The following is a 20,926-nucleotide window of genomic DNA, read 5'->3' as shown; positions in this document are numbered from 1 at the left end:
CATTCTTTAGATTCCTCCATTATCTTCTCTGTGATCCTCTCCATTCCACAAGATCCTAGGTATATTTGATTTTTGTGTACAGCACAAAGTATGGAGTCATGGTTCTCCTTCTTCCTCTTTGCTCACAAATGAAAGTTGTGGGATTACAGAATTACAGAATCAATGAGGTTGGAAAAGGTCTCTGAGATCATCGAGTTGAACCTATGACTGAACACCACCATGGCAAGCAGACCATGGCACTGAGTCTGTCTTTTTTTTCATGTCCAGTCTTTCTTTGAACACTGCCAGGGACCATGACTCCACCACCTCCCTGAGCAGCCCATTCCAATGTCCAATCTGTGAAGAAATTCCTCCTAATTCCAATCTAAACCTCCCCTGGTGCAGTTCAAGACTGTGTCTTCTTGTCCTGTCACTGGTTGCCTGGGAGAAGAGGCCAACCTCCCCCTGGCTGCAGCCTCCTTTCAGGTAGGATCCCTGAGGACAGGCTGCCAACCTGCTCAGCAATGCAGCCTGGCTGCTGCATCTTGGCTGATCAAGACTGACATAAAAGCTCTCAGAGCCTGTCTGAGCATGAGCCAACCAACCCTGTGTGGAGATCTGTTCTTGTAGAAAGAACTGCTTAAACAGCCTTTCCTATGCTTTGAAGTTGGCAGGGATTTTCTTCAGAGACATTCCTGGCCCCTCTACTTCTCTACTTCGTTCCAGCAACCAGATGGAGGAAAACAGACATGGTGAGAATTGCACTTAATGCTGAGGCGAGAAGTTTCTGGTTCTGACCTCATCTTGATACAACACTTTGGAACCACCTGATGCTTCATCTCTCTTGAGTCACCAGAGCACAGAGGGTCTGCCTGAAGTCATGTATTGTTCTGCACTGAGATGTCTTCTGCCACCTCCTCCACTCCTTGGTGTATTCACTATACCTAGCTGCATTTACTCCCTGCAGTAGTTATCTGTATTGGGATGTTATGTCCTTAATGTCTTGGATTTTCATACTAGGCTGTCTACATAATGGCCCACTTGCACTCTTAAAGCACTGTTAGCTGTGCTGGCTAGGAACTATCCTTCTCAATCCTTTTACTGATCTGGCTTAAGATAAATATTTTTGTTTTTACTGTAAATTTTGGGTCATTTCTGTTTCTGCCATGTTCTCTTATTTTACAGAATTATTCAAAGATTACTGAGTGTACATAATACTTCTACAAAAGGTTTCAGGATGGTCCTAAAATAAGTTTGCTTCTAAAATCCCTCCTTTTGGCTTAGTTTCATGTCTGAAAGAAGCAGCTCTCATTCTTACGAGGACACAGATCCTTTTTGTAGTTACCTGGACTATTGCTTATCCCTTCTAAAAAGCATTAAGCCTAGGAATACCCTCAATATGGCAAACAAAAAGGAATATAATGAGGAGAACTCATCCATCTTTCCTCATGTTTGGCCAGAGAAGCAAGCCTTGACAACTTCCTTTATTAAAACTAATTACTTCTGAGGTCAGTATCTAGCATTTCTCCTATATTTGTCACTTGCTTATAGATAATCCAGGAAAAAAATTAAAAACTCATTGTAGAGCTAGATCTCCATGTACTCTGAATTTTCTAGGATTCCACTTTATTTCTAGGATTATGGGAGAGAATTTATGGATTAAGTGTGCTAGGAGAGCATTAAAATAAAGCTTTAGAATAGAAAACTGATCTGGCTACTCAGCTATAGAAATACAGCAAAGCAACACAGTGCCCTTGTAAGATGATCCCCAATTACCTGCTTTAAACTTCTTTTCTGCTGTGTGATGGAAGGTTTGTTGGCACAATTGGGACTGCTTATTCCAAGTGGTCAGAGAGCTCCTCTCAGGGAGGACTGCCCTAAATTCTGTTAATGCAAGTACTCTGCATGCTTTACTGCTCTGTTTTTGACAGCTCCAGCAGCATTCCAGCTGGGCCTGTCAGCAAGGCTCTGCTAAGCCAGAACATGCTATAGCCATTGAACTTCAGAAACAAAAGTCTCCGATGGGAGAAGTGACCAGGAACAGCAGCATAGAGCTCAACAGCTAACTGGGCCAGTCATTTCTTGATTCTCTGAACAGAAAGTTTGTTTAAATGTAACAGTGGAGGCAGTCTGGGTGTTTCACAGTGTCAGTACTTTCTGCTTGTCTGGACCAACCAGTCTGGTGTCTTTTTCTGTATATCTAAAAGCAGCAGTTAAATTTTGCATAATGGATTTATTTTATAATTTTTGTCTGCAAAGGAAACAGTTTGTGATTTTAAAAGAATATACATTTGGCTTTTTTGTGGTGGGGAAATGAGTATTATTTATGTTAGCCTCTCAGTTGCTATAACTCAATGCAGACCAAGGGATCTACACCAATTTGAGAAAAAAAAGTGCAGAATTGTCTGCATTTGTTCTGCATTCCATCTTCCTTTGTCCACCAGTTTTTCTTTGAAGAGACATTATTGTGTGAGCAGCCAGCATTTGGCTGCTCACACTTCTTCTCTGTGGCTATAGTTTAGACACTTCACCACAGTCTTTCAAACAATGAGGAGTATTTTATACAGACAGAATACAAGTGCTGTAACTGGAATTCAGCTCCAAAAGCTTGGACTAACATTCTGCTGACAATGACAACCATGTTATGATGCATATTACACAATTACTTCTTGAATTTAATGCATACCCACCCAAACTCAAATCTCTTCAACACTTCTGTATCTTTAAAACTACGAGTTTTGTCCTTACTCTTGAACAATTCCTGTGGCACTCAAGATTTTTTTTTGAAAGTTTCTTTCTGGATAATAATGAAATGCAATACTCCATCTTTACAAGATCCAGCAGAATTTAAATTTGAGACAATATGACTGATTTTTCAGACCAAGATTTCAATTTAAAAGTCAGCAATAGCAGATTACTGTCTGCTTTGACATTACTATTGCATTACACTAAAACAAAAGAAGTGTGTATATATATATATATATATATATATATATATATATATATATATAAATGTAAGTGAAACTTGCCAAACTTTACAAATGAGAGTCACTATTTTCCAAAGACACAGAAGCCAGCCAAGAATATTCCTGATTTTACATGAAGGTAAACCTCAACAGCATCACAAGAGGTGTACTTAAAAGTACATGTAATTTACAAATATTGTGATTGCAGATGCAAATGAGGCACTTCTTTCTTTGGTGGTTAATTGCATATATGGATACCTCATCTGCATGAACAGTTGTGATAAATTAAGATATGCAAAATGTTATTAGCATGTTTGCAAATCAGATGCTGTTCTTAGGGAACAGCGATATACATCCACCATAGTGACCTGATTTTATGAGTGGGGTCATTTTAATCTTGCTTTGCTACAGATGCTTTTACAATATGTACTTAAAATGTACTTTTAAAATAATGTACAACATTTTTGGAATATGAATCCAGATTTGCTTTCTTTAATTATTGGAAGCTCAACAGTGTAGGCAGTAGTGTATTATAAAATGGAGAAATGAGAATGAGAAAAGGGTGAGAATTTCAAATTGACATAACATATTCCAATCCAAATACCTGATCTGCAGGAAGACAGATTTGTTTGTGCTTGTTGACTATAGGATTGGAGCAGAAGCACGAGTGTGAGTACTGATGGGCTGAGTATCAGAGCAGCACTGGTCAAGCCTGAAATAGTCTGCATGTTTGATTCATTCTGTCCTAGAAGCTGTTTTACAGAATAAGAATTCAGTACAGAAAAATGGGAAGAAGCTTACACATCTTCCCAATTGCATTTATGAGCGGTTCAAATCTAAGAGGAACTGACATGTGTTCATACCTCGTGAACTTGTTTCAGGACTACCTCTAGTCTTCCTGACCTTTTAATATAGCCAGTCTTAGTGATATGGCATTTAGGTTTTGGAGCTTTAATCTTGATCGGGAAGAAAGAAGGCGGGGCAGATTTTTCCAGTTCACATAATCCTAAGATTATAATATGAAGAAAGATCATGATATATACAAGGATTTTAATACAAACAGTGGTTAAGTAGTGGAGTGATGGGGAGGAAAACTTGAATTTTGGCAGTATCTCAAGTCTTCCAAAATGCCTTACCTGCAAAGGTGTTAAGATAGTAGTTTTTTACCGCATAGTAGTCAGAATTGTTGTCTGGGAAAAAGCCAATTCGAGACAAAGGAGCATATGTTTGTGATCCAAAGTCTTTATACTCTCTGATGATATCTCGTCTCTCCAGCTTTCCCATCCAATTCTTCCTCTTAGCTATCAGTTTCCTGAGCACTGAAAAGGAAATACAAATGTGAGACAGTTCACATAAATAGTTCTGTAAAAGCCGTGTCTTTGTAAATTCACAAGAGCTTTTGCTAGATAAAATAAAAACATGACAAACCAAATGCTGGCCATGCACATTGATATTGTGGATACAACCTATTTCATTTTGAATAGATGGTAACCTTGTGAAAATGGAAATGGCTTGTCTGAAAACTGTCTCATACCCTTCTCTTCCTGTCTTTCAGACTTACTCAATGCACAGTCATGCTGAATCTTTCTCATTTTCTCTTTTTTAGCCTTCTGATGATTTTCCCAGTGGTCGTTCAAGCGCATGGCATTCAGCTCATTCCGATTCTCCTCTCGCCTCTGCAGCAGCTTCTTAAAGGCTTCCATTTGAACCTTCTGCAACCTGCAAGGAAAGAAAAGGTCAGGCAGTATTGAGTGTACTCTGCAGTGTTCTATGCAATGCTGTCACCACCAAATCCTACATACCTTTACAAATAGCTCATATTGCATTTCTCATATTCAGTCTTTCATTTTAAAAAGGGAATTAAGCACTGGTAAAATATATTGCGGTAGCAGACCTGGAGACTAAATTTAAGAAAAATATCCCTTCCCAAAATCAGGGTATTTTCACAGAATTAGAAGGCTTGTTGTACCCTTCAGCCAATCCCCTAAACCTTCTTGCTCCTCCTCTACTCAGCAAATAATTAAAAGAAATAAAAGAGCTTAAGTGGACTCCTACTTATCTATTTCCGCTTCTCTGTAGGCCCACTCCTTCCTTTCCATAGCCTCCATCATCTTCAACCTCTTGGCAATGTTTGAGGGACTGTCCATGGGTGGCAGGGCTGCTTCCCAAGCGCGTTTTTCCCGGATGCGGTCAATAATCTCCATCTCAGCTTGTCCTGCTGGCAGCCCCCGACCTTACAGGGACAAGAAGCATTACCTCTTTGGGAAATTGGCAAATCCTACAAATAGCCACCACCAAAAAGTGTGAGAGGGCTGTATGGGTACAGGACCATGTAGTAAACACAAGCAGAACTGTCAAAAGCCAGAAGTAAATACTTCTAAGGCCAACGAGATTCTACAGTACGAGGAGTGGTAACAGCTGGAGTTGCTACAGTTCAGTGCACACTAACACTGGCACTTCATTCTTCTACTGCAGGCTGCAAAGGGAGAAAAGCTTTTCTAGGAAGATACTTCCTGAGAATGAACAATTTCTTTGGCATATGCCGTGTCCATCATTGTTACAGGTGAGACACTGGGAGATGAGGATCACAGGTATGTTCTGGGGCAGCAGTCTTCATACTGTTTTTTTGTAATGATGTTCAAAACTCGGAGCAGCTGAAGAACAGTGGGTTAATGGAAAAACTGTTCCTAGTTTCCATTTGTGAAACATGACCTTTTTATATTGAATGGTCTTCAAAACCCTTCATGAAATGCCCCAGAACCATTAAGTAGTGAAATACCATACTTATTTTGGAAACAAACAAAATAATTGCCCCAAATTTGCACACAAAATAAAAGACCACCAAAACTGGCAATAGCATGACATTGAAAAGAACTTCCTGCTAAAGAGGTGACATGATTATTTTAATTTATCTTAATTTCACAACTCACCCCAAGTGAGTGTAGCAAGTGCCAGAATTTCAGGGACTGAGCCACTGCGGACTATATATTCAGGGGAATAGGGATCTGTCTGTGCTTCACCATCCCTGTAATCTGTCTGTGTCCCCAGGGTTCGGAACAAGAGGCTGAGGACCTGGCTGTCCCCTGCATCCCCTGCATGCCCTGCATCCTCTGCAGCTGACAGGGTACGCGACTCTCTCCTAGAAAGAGGTGCAAGATGGAAGATTGGTCACATTCGTTAAAAAAACCTCCAAGCTAACAAACCAGAAACATGTCAGTCAAAGGTGGGAGTCTTAAATATGTTTCCGTTTATCTTAACATTATTCCCGTTGATGGTAACTCCATTATCTTTGGTAAAAGCAGACTGAGGCTACACTGAGTCTGAAATACCCTTCTTAGGTAAATAATCCAGAAATCTTCTAGTTTCAGCTCTCATGATTATTACATACAAATCTTCCCTATCAATCAATTCTAAAGCATTGCATTTAATGGACACAAAATTGTTGAAGTAACATGAAGTAGGACTGCTTCAATGTAGTTTACATGTTTCTCTTCCCAACAATTAAATAAAAATTTAATTCTGATATAAGCATGTGCAATTTGCATCAACTCTACCAGGAAGTGAATTTTTTAATGTGACCTCAAAATTTGATGCTCTCTGAAAACCACATTAGACTACATTACTGATGTTCTACATCTCTGAGCAGCACTGCATCTATCAGAGATTGTAATAAAATATCAGAAGACTTTCCAACAATATCGCTCTACTAGAGAATCTTTGCAATGGTATCTCTTCTAGAATTCAGAGACACCAAGCTTTCTATTTCAAGCCTCACAGTCTTAACACACTAGAGGCACATCCTTTATTCACAAAGCACTACTTATATACTGCAAGCAAATTCTGAAACAGTCCATCATCTATTTCCTCTAGAATTCTCAATGATGAGAGCAGCACCTTACCTCTTAACAAGCTTTTCCTGTTGGTTCATTATGAAAAATAGTGGTCACCAGCTAAATCGTTTCCTGATCTTTTTCTGGTGAGATGTTACCCATTACAACAGTAATTTTCTAAAAGTCTTACTACTTACCCTTTCTTTGTATCAGCAACAGCTTCTGGAACACCTGCTGGAAGCAGCTTAGAAAAGCTGAGAGGTCTGAAGAGAGAGAATGAAAGTAAGACAACAAGGAGGAGCCTAAAAGATCATTATGGTTCAGAAAAAACGCAGTCCACTAAATTCAGTGGAGTTAATACTGATTTTCCACGACTGTGGTTCTGTTAGTTGCATGTTTAAGAATTGTGCCTAAATATTAAAGAACTCTTTCATAGCCAAGGAGGAACAGAGTTTACAGTTTCACCAATAAACACCAGGACTGAGTGTTATTCTTGTAAGTCAAAGCAGAAATTGGAGTTGCAAAACAAGACAATTACTAAAGTTAGTTTTGAGTGTGTTCCCAATATTTTGTGTATATTTCACTAAGTATCTTACTTTTTTTACTTCAATTTCACTTTTTTAAAAGAGTAGTGTTTTTTTTTTAATAACTGCTTGAAATCCTGAAATTCATTCCTACAATTAGCTGATAAGATGGTTTGGACTTATCTAATTTTATTGTTTCATTTTTTCAAATACTTTATGAGGTATCTTGAAAGTGATTTGGGCTCAACTACATATTAATAATTCCTTCCTAGGCATTCTTATAGTTTGCATATTGCAGTTCTCTGTCAATTTCCCTTAGCCTTTGGGAGACTTTGAAGCTTAATTTCACATTGCAGAAGATAACATCATCTTTGTTCTTTTAAAACTGTTGATAAAGGAGCAATAATAAACTTCAACTTATCAAACTTTGCAATTTTTTTTATATTTAAAGTGGATATAGCGGCCAATAGCTGCTGAGTAAAATAGTGAATGCAATTCAAAGTGTATGTGACTAAGCCAAGAATGCTTATGCGGTAGCTGTTGGTTCAGATCTTGAGTCCATTGCTGACCTGCAATGTCCTTGTGGAAGGAGCAGAGCAGTCCTGCAATAGAGGACATGGATGAAAAGTTAACCAATGCTTCCCTTTGCTCCCTTTCTGCTCCTGGAAGAAACTGGGAGTTAAAGGGTTCCTTCTTAAGAAAACACCTTTCTAGGGTCTGGAGAACCACACTGCCTTTGTAAATATCTTCTTCCTCTGCAGGATGATCTACAGCCCAAAGCTTTCTTATTAAGTACAGAATGTCTGATATATTTGCTTATATGGTAACTCAGAACTGAAAATTCTGTCATTAGTGTGAATTTAGAAAGATCTTGTGTTTTAAGACCTGGTTACTATTAAAATTTTCTATTTTATCAAAGAACTGATCAAAGTACTGACAGAAAATATAGAAAAAATAATGCTCTGGCCTTTACTTAGGTGCTCTTGAAAATGCACAGAAAGAAGCTGAACCCTGTTTCAAATCAGTTCATTCCTTACCGTGTAAAATATTTGTAGCGATTCCTTCCATTAACTTCAGGATCTTCATACACAACCTGAGGCAGATGAGGAGAAGACTGACCTCTGAAAGCCAAAATACAGGACATCATTTAGAAAGGACGTTCAGAGCAGTTATCTTTTTTCCTTATGCCTTTTTTTTCTCTCTCTCCCCTCTGGTTGCACTATCCAACATGCACACTAGAAATTCCCCCCAGGCCTCACACTTATACAAGCAATTTTATTTTGGTTTCTTCACATTTACCTATGTAGCAAAACAGTTTGACACTTTGTTTCCCACTATGTGTGGTCAGGAAATGATCTCTACTGCCTTTATTAAAACTTTTGAGCTTGTTATGAAAAGCATTAACCACTTGTACATGCTTTACTTTGTAAAGGAAACCACTTTTATTGGAAGTGGGGGGAACAGGCTTATTGTCTTAAGAGTGAAACAGTTTCCAAATACATGTAAAGACAGAATGAGCAAAGGAGAATACACTTTCTACCTTTGAAAAGTAGTTAAAGAGATTTTTGAGCAAATGTTTAAAAATTTAGAATCAGCAATTTCAATTTGAGTTCTCCAGTAAAGGAGAAAAATTAGGACAATCATTGGAATGTTTCAAAATCTATGCTGGAACAACCATATCTTTTGCAAGAACACTTCTTTTTTTTCCCCCATTTTGAATTTAAATTTTGCAGATGGTTTAAATTTTTCACTGTAACATCTTGAAGAGTCTTCTTTAAGGCTTTGGAAGATTATATGGAAAACCTCATTAAGGCAGGCAGTGAGATAATGGGTAGAACTGAGAAATTTGAAAGTTATTAATCAGGATTGCTATTTAACAACTGCTTTATACTCCATTCTTACTCTTCTCAACCTGCACAGTTGTTAAAGACAAAAAATAGAAGTTCTTCCTAGAGAAGTTGTGGATGCTCCCTCCCAGGAAGTGTTTGAGACCACACTGGACAGATACCTTTCACCTGAGTGAAAGGTATCTCTGCCCATGGCAAGGGGGTTGGAACTACATGATCTTTAAGGTCCCTTCCAGCCCAGGCCATTCTATGATGATTTTATTTCTTTGAGCTATGTACAAGCCAAGTCCTGAAGGCCAGGTTTTCTATAAAACCATTTTTGGCAACTTGTATGAATTCTGACCTCAAGATGTACGGGCTTGTGGGTACTGGGGTTGGTTACTGATGCCTGATTTTAATTACAAAGGAATATTTACAGAGATACAATTAACAATACTTAACATTGCTTGACAGGTGAGATCAAAACAGAGGGTTACATGCTGAGACCTGTTGTCTTCCAAGCCCTCATCTAATTCCTGCAAACTGTGCTGTGGAATCTGGGGAGGCCACAGGAAAGCTTCGAGCGAGATGCTTCATTAACCTCCTGTGACACACAATTTACTGCCAAGGTAAGTTTAAAGTCATCTCTTCCCAAGGCTTTCAGTCACATCACATAAGAAAAGAGAAGGGAATATTTTGAGATGCAGTGTCATAACCTGATATACTTGCTCAGCACTAATCAACCTATTATTGTGAGGTTGTGTTTGTAATTCAAATGAGTTAATTGAGCTGATGGCTAGTTCCATTAGCTGACTCTTTACATATCAGACTGTTGCTCCATCCAGATGGATTTGTGGTTCATTCAGCACAGGTGGGCACTTATTCTTATGATCTAACTTTATTAGCATAAACCGTTCATCCTGTTATGGTATAGTTACAGGCACAATGGGAACCCAGGGAAATAGCCCTTTTTATTCCACATATCCTGCCTCTTGCATGTCCTTGACTTATATTTGCTGACTTTGCTGAAATAAATGAGCATTTATTCCCAGTAACCTTGCAGAGGCAATGCAACTACTGAGAAGACAGCTGGGAAATATTCTGTCTTCCATATCAGCAGCACTGTCAATCAGTGCAGGTTGAAACACAGGGGATGTATTACTCATTTTTTGTTAATTGCAAGACATTTTGCAAATACATGTTGTTGAAATGTAAATTAACTTTAAAGCAGTGCAGGTGTCAAGCTGTTACAGAATTGCAGGCAAAATGTAAGAAGTGACTGAGGTACTCATGCACTGGGACAGTCTGAAACACTGAAAATAGTATTAAGAAAAAAATACTCTAAATTTTATATTTTTATTATGGTAATGAGAAGAATATGTCTTTAAAACTGAACAAAACCAGGTATGAAATCCACTGTATCACTCTTGAGCATCTTTGATTATTATCTGGCATGTGGCAGAACTCAGTTACCAGCAACCCCAGAGTAAGCACCATCTGAAAAGCCCATGGTCTAAAGTCAGTTGTTTAAAGCAGAAAGAACCTTTGAAGACAAAAACCTAGGCTGATGCCCGCAGTCTTGAATACAGCTACAAGAGGAGTTAAAAAACCTGTGGTGTGGCAAAACACATAAACTTTTGGTTTTTTTTTAATATCTGCTGAATCAGAACCCAAATCAAAATCAAAACCCAGACACCAGGAGATAGCTCGCTCAACTAAGAAACCCCTGCAGTAAAAATGTGGCGCCCTGGTTCAGGCCCCACGGACTCTGGAAGGAACAGCAAAAGCAACCTAACCAGCTGCAATTGCACAGGACTAAAATCAAAGAGCTCCCACTGAAATAACACACATGAGTCACTGAAGTCTTCATAACTCCTCTGATCTGTAAGAGATTGAAATAACTCTTTATTTTCATGGCAACCGCTGCAAAGCAGATAGCTCAGGGATGAAGGAATGTGCAACATCCACCCTGTAAGAAACAGATGGGTAACCATACTCCACAACAGCTGCAATCTCTTAATTTCAAGGGAGATATAAGTAGGAGCAAATTGCAGTCATCTCCACTTCAGTGTGCATGGCTTTTTGTTGGTTTTGTTTGTGTGTTTGTTTTAAATTGTCCAACCATAGAACACTTACACAGCAAGGCGCTGAAGAGCCTCCAGGCGCTGCTGAGCCCTCCATTGTCGACCAATATATGCAGGCACTGGATCTTCACTCTTTAAACACAAACTGCAGGCTGGAAAATGAATCACTCCGGTAGCCATGCTTCAGAATATCGGTGCCTTCACCTAGCATTTGTGTGGACACAAAGAAGAGAGGCTGCAATTTAGCCCCTTCAAACAGCACTAAAGAGAGCAGAATTCCAGCCTGCTGTGATTTACAGGACTGCACATTTGGGATGGGGAAAGAAGGCGGCATACGTATGCTAATGATGTCAGCTAGTTAGATGCTTCTTCTCAAGATGTGGAGCATACCAGACTAGCAGCAGATGCACAGATTTGTCTTCTGGCTGTTTTCCAGTGCTAAACTTGTACTGAAAACCAAAAGGTCTAACGGTTTGTTACATAAAGAAGTTAGTGTGCAGTAACTGTGAATGTGCAGCAATGTGAACTTCTAGCACATTACCCCATGTAACTCCCTCCTATTTCTAGTGCTCTAGAAATTAAGTAACATATTCCACTTGCAGGGTAAAGTTACATTATTTTATACTGGAACAATTTTAGCATTTGTTAAAAATAACTCAGGGAGCTAGCATACAAAAATGATCACATTAAACATCTACACCCTTCCTTTTAAGGACTAATTTCCCTGGGTAGATATGCCTTAAATTGCTAAATTTATGGTTGCCAATAAATCTTTGCAATCATAAATGATGTAGCTCTATTGGCTTGAGCTTCTGTACAGACTAAAATCAGAATTGAGTTGTGAATTGCCCCTTTCATTTCAGCAGGTGCTAACTCAAATGCATACAGGTGACATTTCAGAAATACTCACCAGAATGTAAGACAGTGTCAGTTGATGAAGATCTAGGCACCCTACCATGAGTAGCTGCTTGCTGTGCACAAAATTGCATTTTTGTTCCATTTGTCTTCAAAAGGAGTTCAACTTTTGAGCATTTGGAATACCCTATGAACTAATACTATCACAACCTCTGTCCATCCCAAATTGTGAAGATACAGATTAAGAATTCAAGGATGTAGTGTTTTGAATTGTACATTATACACTTGCTGATTGATTCTAAAACTGTTTCATGCAACAGTCTGCCACCACACCCATCTACACCATTGACATGGCAACACACCTGTGACATGTCAACTTTAGTGACAGGATGCCTGTTTACTTCATCTGGCCTGAACTGTTGGCACAGCCATATTGTTGCAAGGGTCTCACTGATGACAGGCAATGTTCCCAGCTCTGTCTCTCTAGGGACAGGCAGACAAACACTTGTTTGTTTTCGTGTAGATATAAGAAATATTCTGAGATAATGTAATAAGGGATATCCAGCAACATTCTTTAAAAAAAAAAAAATGCTCCTTGACTCCGTTGTTGGAAAGCTGCTCACGGCTTTTCTCCTTGCTGTACAGCAATGAAGTCTGAGTTCAGAATATCTGTCTTGCAGCCCCAGTCACATGCATAGCTTCAGGAGGACTCTGTGTAAAATCCAATTCATTGTGCAGTTGCACCAAGTCTGTTTTCCTCTGGCATTCTACCTGTATGCATCCTGTGCAACTATCAATCACTGCTGTCTGAAGGTGTGACTGCAACCTCCACAGACATGCCCTAGCTGCTTTTAAACTAGCTAAGGGGAACACGGACGGCTAAGCATGGGCTAGCTAGGTAAGGATTAGCTAGGAAGTTAAACTCTGCTAATTCTGTATGAAGAACTAGCATGGATTTGCAGTCTTTATTGGCTGCTTAGATGTTGCTGGATATTTCATTTTAGTCTAAGTAGGCTACATGGATCTATAGTGTAAGTATCTCCCAAGGTAAGTAAGGAACTGACAGCTCTGCTTGAACAACAGCCCAGCAGATGCCCACTGATTTTATTAGATCTAAGTAACATATACAAGCTATAATTAAGAGTATTTGAAGATAGACAATTAAAAATACTGACACACAGCTTAGGAAATGACTCAGAACATGAAGCTGGGTATTTCTAGGCTGGTGCTATAGAGTCACCATAGGCCAGCAATCATGGCTACTCCCTGTGTTGTCTTGTTTTAGATAAAACTTCTTTCTCTGCTTTGTATTTTGCTGTTCTAAGGGAGCAGCTTAGGACTGAGACAGAGTTTCCACCCATGTGTATGCAGAAATAGACAAGGTGAACACGTGAGCTGTCTTTGGCCAACACCTACCAGTCTATCACCAAGCTGGGCGTGGACATTTCACTTTGGAGGGTCCTTCTCACTTCACAGTGTGTACAGAGGGCCTGAAAGACAATTGAACAAACATAACTAGTTACATATTTGAGGAATCAACATGAATCATCAGGCTCCACTTCCTTCTTTAAAAGTGTCTATAAGAGAGAGAATGAAACAAACTAGGAAGAAAGAACTGATATATATGTCTCTGTATCAAACAGATGTCACCATCATGCAAATGAGCCTCAGAACTGAAATCCTACTGCTCTGTGGAAGATACAGGTGAAAAATCTAGTAGAAAAATCGGCTTTCTTTGGAGGCACCATCAACTTAAAGAGAAACTGTGATGACATGAAACATTAAAAGGAAGGCATGGTGGAATGGTAATCAGTGGAAATACCATACTGTACATGATGCTTCCCTCTGGGACACAGAGCTGGCTTTGCTCCAGCTAATGTTTCACGGTCCCAGCCTCGCCGGAGCCGCCAGCCCTATCGCTTGCCCGCTGCTCGGGCGGCACCCACCTCGTGCCGAGCTCGGCGAGGGGCCCGGGGCCCTGGGGCGGGGGAGGCCTCACGCCCCGTCCCGCCCAACTCCCAGCCCCCGGCCGCCCAAGGGCTCGGCTTGGCCCTACCGGGGCTGCAGCGGGGCCGGGCCGCGGGCGGGGCGCCGCCGTCTCGGCCGGGCCCGGTACCGAAGGAGCAGCCGAAGGTCCGGCCGGGAGCCCGTCCCCACCGAGCGGCTCCCGCCCGCTTGCCGTTCCCATGGCCACGGCGGGCGGGCGGGGCCGGCAATGTCCCGCCCCTGCGGCCGGGCGTTGCTTCGGGCCGGACCCTGCCCTGCCCTGCCCGGCCCGGCCTTGGGGGCGGCCGATCGCGACTCTACCGGGGACAAACGCGCCCCTCGGGGTTTTTCCCGGCCGCTCCCGGCGTGGTGCTGCTTGTGCTCCAGCTCCGTCCAGCAGCCCGCGGCCGCTCTCCGCAGTTCCTAAGGCTTCGCCCTGCCGCCTCCATCTTGTGCCGCCTCCCGAGAGCGGCGCGGGCGTGGGGATGTGGCTGGACTCTGAGGAGGACAGGGCACGGGCGAGGCCGGGAAAGGAAGGACACGTGTATTTCTGCTTTTCAGCAGCTGCTGCTCGAGTTGATTCATGTGATGCTCCCAGGACCCTCTCTTAGTGCTTAGGAAATCTGGTTTAGCAGTTACACTTAGGGACAGGATTCAAGGCTGGATATTCTTATTCTTGGCTTTGCTTGTTGTCACCTAGGACTTCTGCAACTGTAAAGTGCTGAAAGTGAGTCCAGAGAAGGGCAAGGGAGCTGATGAAGGAGCACAAGTCCTGCGAGGAGTGGCTGAGGGAGCTGGGCTTGTTTAACCTGGGGAAAAGGAGCCTCGCTGACCTTATTTCTCCCTAGAATTCCTTGAAAGGAAGGTGTAGCCAGATGGAGATTGGCCCCTTCTCCCAGGCACCAGTGACAAAACAAGAGCACACAGCCTTAAGATGTGCCAGAGGAGGTTTAGATTGGACATCAGGAGGAATTGGACATTGGGATGGACTGCCCGGGGAGGTGGTGGCGTCACCCTCGGTGGAGGTGTCCAAGGAAAGACTGGACATGGCTCAGTGCCATGGTCTGTTTCACACAGTGGTGTCTGGTCACAGGTTGAACTCAGTGATCTCAGAGGTCTTTTCCAACCTAAATGCTTGTCTGGTTTTGTGAAAATGGTACCTAATGCCCACAGAGGCTGCAGGGCTTTTTTATCTGTAGAGCATCTCAAGAGGCCTGTAAAAAGCCTTACAAATAAGCATCATGCTTTACAAAACATTGTTATTTCCTCAAGGAGGGGGCCATCCTTTTCTATAAGAAACAAAGTTGGAAGCTTATTCATGCTAAATGTTAAAACCAGAAAAGGCTAATGCTTTTGTGAACATAAGGAGATTTGCAGGCAATGCTGCCTAGGAATAGGACACAAAAACCAAAGAAATTGAAAATGGGCCTTCTCCTCTGTCTATAATCTTGAAGCAAGTCCCTTATGTTAGTTATTGTGTGTATAAAACTGTATATCAAAGGGTTTTTCACAGCTTGTCATGTCTGACATAAAATGCTGGCCCCTCAGTACCTCATTACAGGAAAGCAACTTTAGGACTGTAGTTCCAAATTCATTGGCTCTGTGAATTTACTTGTAGACAATTTAACTTTGAATGCTAGTTTACTTTCTTAAAGGCCCATCCCTTGCCTGAAGCAACAATATTTTTAGGTTAGTAGGTCAACTGAAGATGTGTCTAAACTAAGAAATGCTGCCACAGCTTTGTTTCTGACGGACATCATCTACATCTGTACATCTGTAGGATGTGACTTCCCACAATGGATTGATCCATGTTCTGAAGATACCCAGCAGGCTGTAAAGACCCTCTTTTTACTAAAGAGCTTTACAATGTGATACTTTATTATAATTTTTGATGTGGCAACAAAAGCCACTTTTCAATAGAGTTCCCTGGCATTTCTCATTATCAAGTTCAGTTTTCCTTCCTTGTATCATGATTTCCAAGCTGAAATTTTTCCATGCTCAACATCTGCCTTGGGGTAATGAGGTGTGTAAACTGTACTTTGGCCAAGAAATTATTCTTTGTTGGCTCCACCCTCTGATATTTTTCCATTTTAAGGTTTTCAGAGATGACTAAATACAGGCAGCCTGGACTTCTTTTTTTCTGATGTGGAATGGATGAGATGGAAACCAAGTTGAGAAGGAACAATGGAATAACTGAATGGGTTTTTGAGAATCCTACAAGATACCAGGGCACAGATAAGTATTCTCTGGAGTCATGTACAACCAAAAAGGTGCAATCCCCTTATTAACTTTTACTGCATTACTGCATTAAATTGGACTAAATGTGAGATGTTGCCACATTTTTTTGTTCATCATGAGCTGCCTGGCCCTGCTGCCTCTGATCTCTTGAGTGGTGGCACCTGAAAGACTATGTAGGGAACCTAGCTTGTCAAAAATAAAAGATAAAAGTTTTTAGGTCACTGCATAGCTGCCTGAAGAGCAGTACTTATTCATGGGAGGTGACAGGTATATGTAGCTGAATGATAAAGCTCAAGGTTAAGGTTCATGGAACTTGCTTTGATTAGAATGTATGTGTGGGTAAAATATTGGCTAATATTTAACTATATTTCTAAAAAATCTCTGTGAACTGCAGGTATAAACAGTGGACAGCCTTACAAATGTTAAAAGTTATGTTGATTATTACTATATCAAGTGTTCTTTGCCTGAAATCTCCATATTCTTCTGGACCTGAAGCTGTGTGAGACCTGGCCAGGGCCCCTAGCACACTGCTGTGTGCTGTGGAATGCACTGTGAGGGCTGAGTGCTGAGGTTTGGTCTGAATGGATCTTGTTTATTTATTTATTTGTTTGTTTGTTTTTAATATAAACCACACATTTCTGAAGAAAAATATTCCAAAATACACAAGGCTCTGAGGAAATATTTGATCCCAGGCATTAAACTTGGCAATCTTCTCAATGATCAGTACCTTTTGGAAAAGTACTCAAAGCTTATCTGGTAGCTTGATCTGTATATGTCAGGAACATATCTTGTTGCTCTGGTGAAAGGGAGCTGCAGTCAGCTGAACTGTAAGCAATCAAAAAAGATTCCTATTTCCTAAAAAAAAAAAAAAAAACAAAAACTTGACTGATGAGCCTTCTGCTTAGATCTGTGGGCCATAGGGTTGGGGTTTAGTTTTTTGGTTGTTTTTTTTTCATTAATAACTTTTCCAGAACAAGACTGTGTTGGTGAGGTGAGGTGTTGTCTATCTGGATATTTTTTTTATACCCACTTGGCTGCAGGGCACACCAGGTGCTCAGATGTATGAGTAAACTGTCCACACCCGTGAGAGTTACTGCACAAAGTCTGAGTGGATTAACTTTGCATGTTGCAAAATGGCAGAAAAGTGCACTAGTTTAGCTGCCTGTGACAAAGGCTGAGCCAAATTAATTTTACCTCACATTAACCTTGAGATAAGATGGTGTAATTTGCTGCAAAATGAATTACTGCTGCTCTGTTGATGGACTTGTTATGCTGTGATGACTTGCTGATGTGTTTGAACTGTAAAATCAGACAGGGGGAAGTAGAAAATTTAGCAGTGTAGGATTAGGCACTAGATGGGAGCAGAGCAGTAGCTGAACAAAGACAAGATGGATTGGACATGAATGCATGATTTTAGAGGAGAAACTTGGCTGGCTGAGCAAAGAACAAATAGTGGGAGAGTGGGGTGGTAGAGAACCAGTATGGCACAGGGAGAAGGGAGAGACAGGGTGAGCAGCCAGTAGAGCAGAACTGAAGACGTTTGGACAAGAAAATGGGAGACATAGGTGAGGAGCTGAAAAAGTGAGGAAGGGTGTGGAAAGAGCAGGATTAGGGAGGATAATGCAAAGAAGTTGAGCTAAACAGATGATGAATCTCTTGTCTGTTTTCCTTCTGTCCTCCAAAGCCTGGGAGGGAACTGGGTTTCTTGAATGTGACTTTTATCCTGCAATCCATGACAACCTGTGAAATCCCTGGCAAGATGTCATCCATCTGGCTTTAAGTTTCATTCCGTAGATGGACATCTTCTGCTCTTAAGCAGGGGTCAAATGACAGCACTGTCATGGTGTTGGATGACTGTGATGCTTCGTGGAGACCTTTTCTACTTATTAAAAAAAAAAATCTAAGCTACAGGCAATAAAGTTGTAGCCTCAAAAGCACTGTTGAGGCTTTGCTATCCGGAAGTTCCAAAATAATCTATTTAAAATAGGTAACCGTTTGTGTGCCATTTCCCTTTTTTGCCACAGGATGTCACAATTCGTCCATGTATGGTCCTGCCCATCACGGGCTCTAACCTGGGTGCCACCAGTTCAGCTGCTGTATCCAAATGTGAATTGATGTAAAATAGATTTGGACCCATCCACAGTAATCCCTGGGATTCCTGTTTGTTCCCTGTCCATTCCACACAATTGACTCTCTGAGTATAATAAACATCTTTTCCGGGTGTGTTTTTCAAAAGGAAAGGAGCAGCACAAGGCTGCAGTCCATGTGATTGCTAAATTTTTAATCCAGAACGGAGCCTTCCTTCCAGCCAGCAAAAAGGAGGAGGCAGATGTGGTCACTATTTCCATCAGAAAGCAGAGGTAAGTGCCAAAAAGATGTGAGGAGACAGATGCTGTGACATCTACTGCTTTGTGGATTGAGGCCTTGTCTCTGTGTTGACCACTGTGGCATACCTCACTCGTAACTTATTACAACGACCTGAGTGGGCCGCTGCTGGTGAGAGAGAGACGGTGAATCTTGCATCTTGATCAGAAGGCTGAATTTATTAATATATGATATAATACATTATAGTTATACTAAAAAGAATATAGAGAGAGGTTTGCAGAGCTGCTAGCTAAGCTAAGAAGAGATAGAAAAGAACCCACAACAAAGTTGTGGCCAAGGACTCAGTCCCCTGGCTTGAACTGATGATTGGCTCTTACTTATAAACATAGAAAATGAGCCAATCAAGGTGAATCCTGTTGCATTCCACAGCAGCTGATAATAATTGTTTACCTTCTCTTCGGGGGCCTCTGGTTCCCGAAGACACAGAAATGTGAAATAAAGGATTTCTGTGGAGAAATGTCTGCGACATCTCACCTTTCTAAATTGTATAAAAATAAAAGAAAAATGCTGATGTGAAATGAACAGGAAATTCCTTCACCTATAAAATATAGAATACTAATAAATCACTAAAACAATCCTACAGTATAAGAAAATTGCAAGAAACAATGCAAAGAGAATTTGAGTCCATGCAGCTGAGTTTCAGGAACAGTCCATCAGCTGAAGTTGTTTCTTTTGGACATCTGAGAGTCCTTAGAGTCCTTTTTGTCCTGATACAGCTTGCTGCAAAAGGAATCCCATCAATAGGTATCAAAAAACCATTTACAGTCATAACACAATTTTAAACAATATGTACAATTTTGAAATGTCCTTTCTGCTGGCCTTTCAGTGCTTTCAGTGCTTCAGCGCTTCAGAGCTGCTGCCCAGTATTTTCAATCTTTTTTATTTAATTTTTTTTTTTTTTTTTTTTTTTTTTTTTTTTTTTAATCGAAAAGCAAAAGAGCAGCAGCCGAGCAATGCCAGAGAAGGAAAGGCCCTGGGGGCCCTGGCCCATACTGGACCAGGAACCCCAAAACTGGCTCACACAGGGGGACCCGGACCGGTAGGACAAACCAGAATCCCCAAAAACATCAAGAGGCCTCGCAGTGGGCCCGGCCCAGGAATTTCCTGAGCCCAGCATCCCCGGCCAAACCCATAAGAAAGGCTCTGTATTCCTGCTGCAGGCCTGAACCTTTCTGCCAGCACAATGGCAGCACGGGCAGTGAGACGCTTCCTTTCCCCTAAACCACTGAGGCATGCCAGCAGCAGGGAAATAGAAGCTGCCCCGAGAATCTTCATCTCGGGTCTGGGAATGTTTGTTTCCCACAGCATCACAGCACCACCCCCACTGGGCTGGGGACCAAAGGCAAAACTTTCGGGAGCCCCCTCCCCCTCGCCGCTAGGGCACAAGAGGGGCGGCAGAGATGGCAGCCTCCATGGGACAGCAACCGAAACACCACCCCCCAAACCGCCGAGCTTGAAAGCCGGCAGCCGGACTGCTGCAACAGTGAGCTGACGGGCAGCCCCGGCCCCACTGAAGGAGAGACCCCCCGCCGGAGCGACTGCTGGGACGTCCGGTGGAAGCAGCGGGGACGGAGCCGGAACCGGGGGGGGAACCGCGCTGAGCGTGGGATCAGCCGCGGGCTGCTTCGAAGGTCCCGCGGGCTCAACTCCGTTTTCTGCTGCTGACTCTGGGGTCCGCTGCGGAGGTGGCGGGGACGCGCGGGAACACGCTGTTGCTGCGTCCCTTGGCTCTGAAAGCGGCGGCGGGCACGGCACCGGCACCAGCGGAGCTGGGAGGAGCGCCGGAGCGTCGCCGTTGCTTAGCAACAGGTCAATCGGCGGAAGTGCTGTCTCTTCGGCCTTCTCCGACACAGGCTCTGGCGGGGGCAGGGAGGCCGGTGCAACCGCGGGCGGGACCTCCTGGAGAGGCGGAGACGGGATCTCCTGGAGTGACGGCTCTAGCAGGGCCATGGAGGAAACCTCGGAGACCGGTGCCGCCCCCGTTTCTGAAGGCGGAGTCTGAGAGGCCGGCGCTGGCTTGAGCGGCCACTCCCATCCCCCCGGAGAGAGAGAAGGGGGGGGAGGAGAAGGCTCCATCTGAGCATGCTCCGGAGCAAGAGTAAAAAAAACTTCTTCGCGCCGCGAAGTTTCAGCCCCCCCCGCCGCGAAGCAGGGGGGGAAAAAAAAACCAAAGTCGTCCCCCACCGGGTCTTCTGCCAAGGGCGGTGGAAACGGAGCTTGGCCATAACAATTAGATATCCATTGAAAACAAGC

At 42.3% G+C, this 20,926-nt stretch overlaps 1 protein-coding gene across 1 annotated transcript in view; it reads right to left on the bottom strand.

The window, feature by feature from the left end:
- Nucleotides 1–14,146, bottom strand: part of CFAP91 (cilia and flagella associated protein 91) — a 30,180-nt gene extending 16,034 nt beyond the window's left edge. Inside the window, exons 1-10 of the mRNA XM_059466406.1 lie at nt 14,011–14,146; nt 13,481–13,554; nt 11,262–11,413; nt 8,337–8,420; nt 6,973–7,038; nt 5,876–6,084; nt 5,001–5,178; nt 4,507–4,664; nt 4,082–4,264; nt 3,809–3,951 (exon numbers count right to left, since the gene is read on the bottom strand). Of these exons, the coding sequence (XP_059322389.1) occupies nt 3,809–3,951; nt 4,082–4,264; nt 4,507–4,664; nt 5,001–5,178; nt 5,876–6,084; nt 6,973–7,038; nt 8,337–8,420; nt 11,262–11,389 (1,149 nt within the window). The 5' untranslated portion in view covers nt 11,390–11,413; nt 13,481–13,554; nt 14,011–14,146. The remainder of the gene's footprint in view (nt 1–3,808; nt 3,952–4,081; nt 4,265–4,506; nt 4,665–5,000; nt 5,179–5,875; nt 6,085–6,972; nt 7,039–8,336; nt 8,421–11,261; nt 11,414–13,480; nt 13,555–14,010) is intronic.
- Nucleotides 14,147–20,926: the final 6,780 nt, after the last annotated feature.

Source organism: Ammospiza nelsoni, chromosome 2 (genome assembly GCF_027579445.1).
Source record: "Ammospiza nelsoni isolate bAmmNel1 chromosome 2, bAmmNel1.pri, whole genome shotgun sequence".
Classification (NCBI taxonomy): Eukaryota; Metazoa; Chordata; class Aves; order Passeriformes; family Passerellidae; genus Ammospiza; species Ammospiza nelsoni.
Note: the sequence above shows the minus strand (reverse complement) of the source record. Positions and strands in the feature narration are given on the sequence as shown.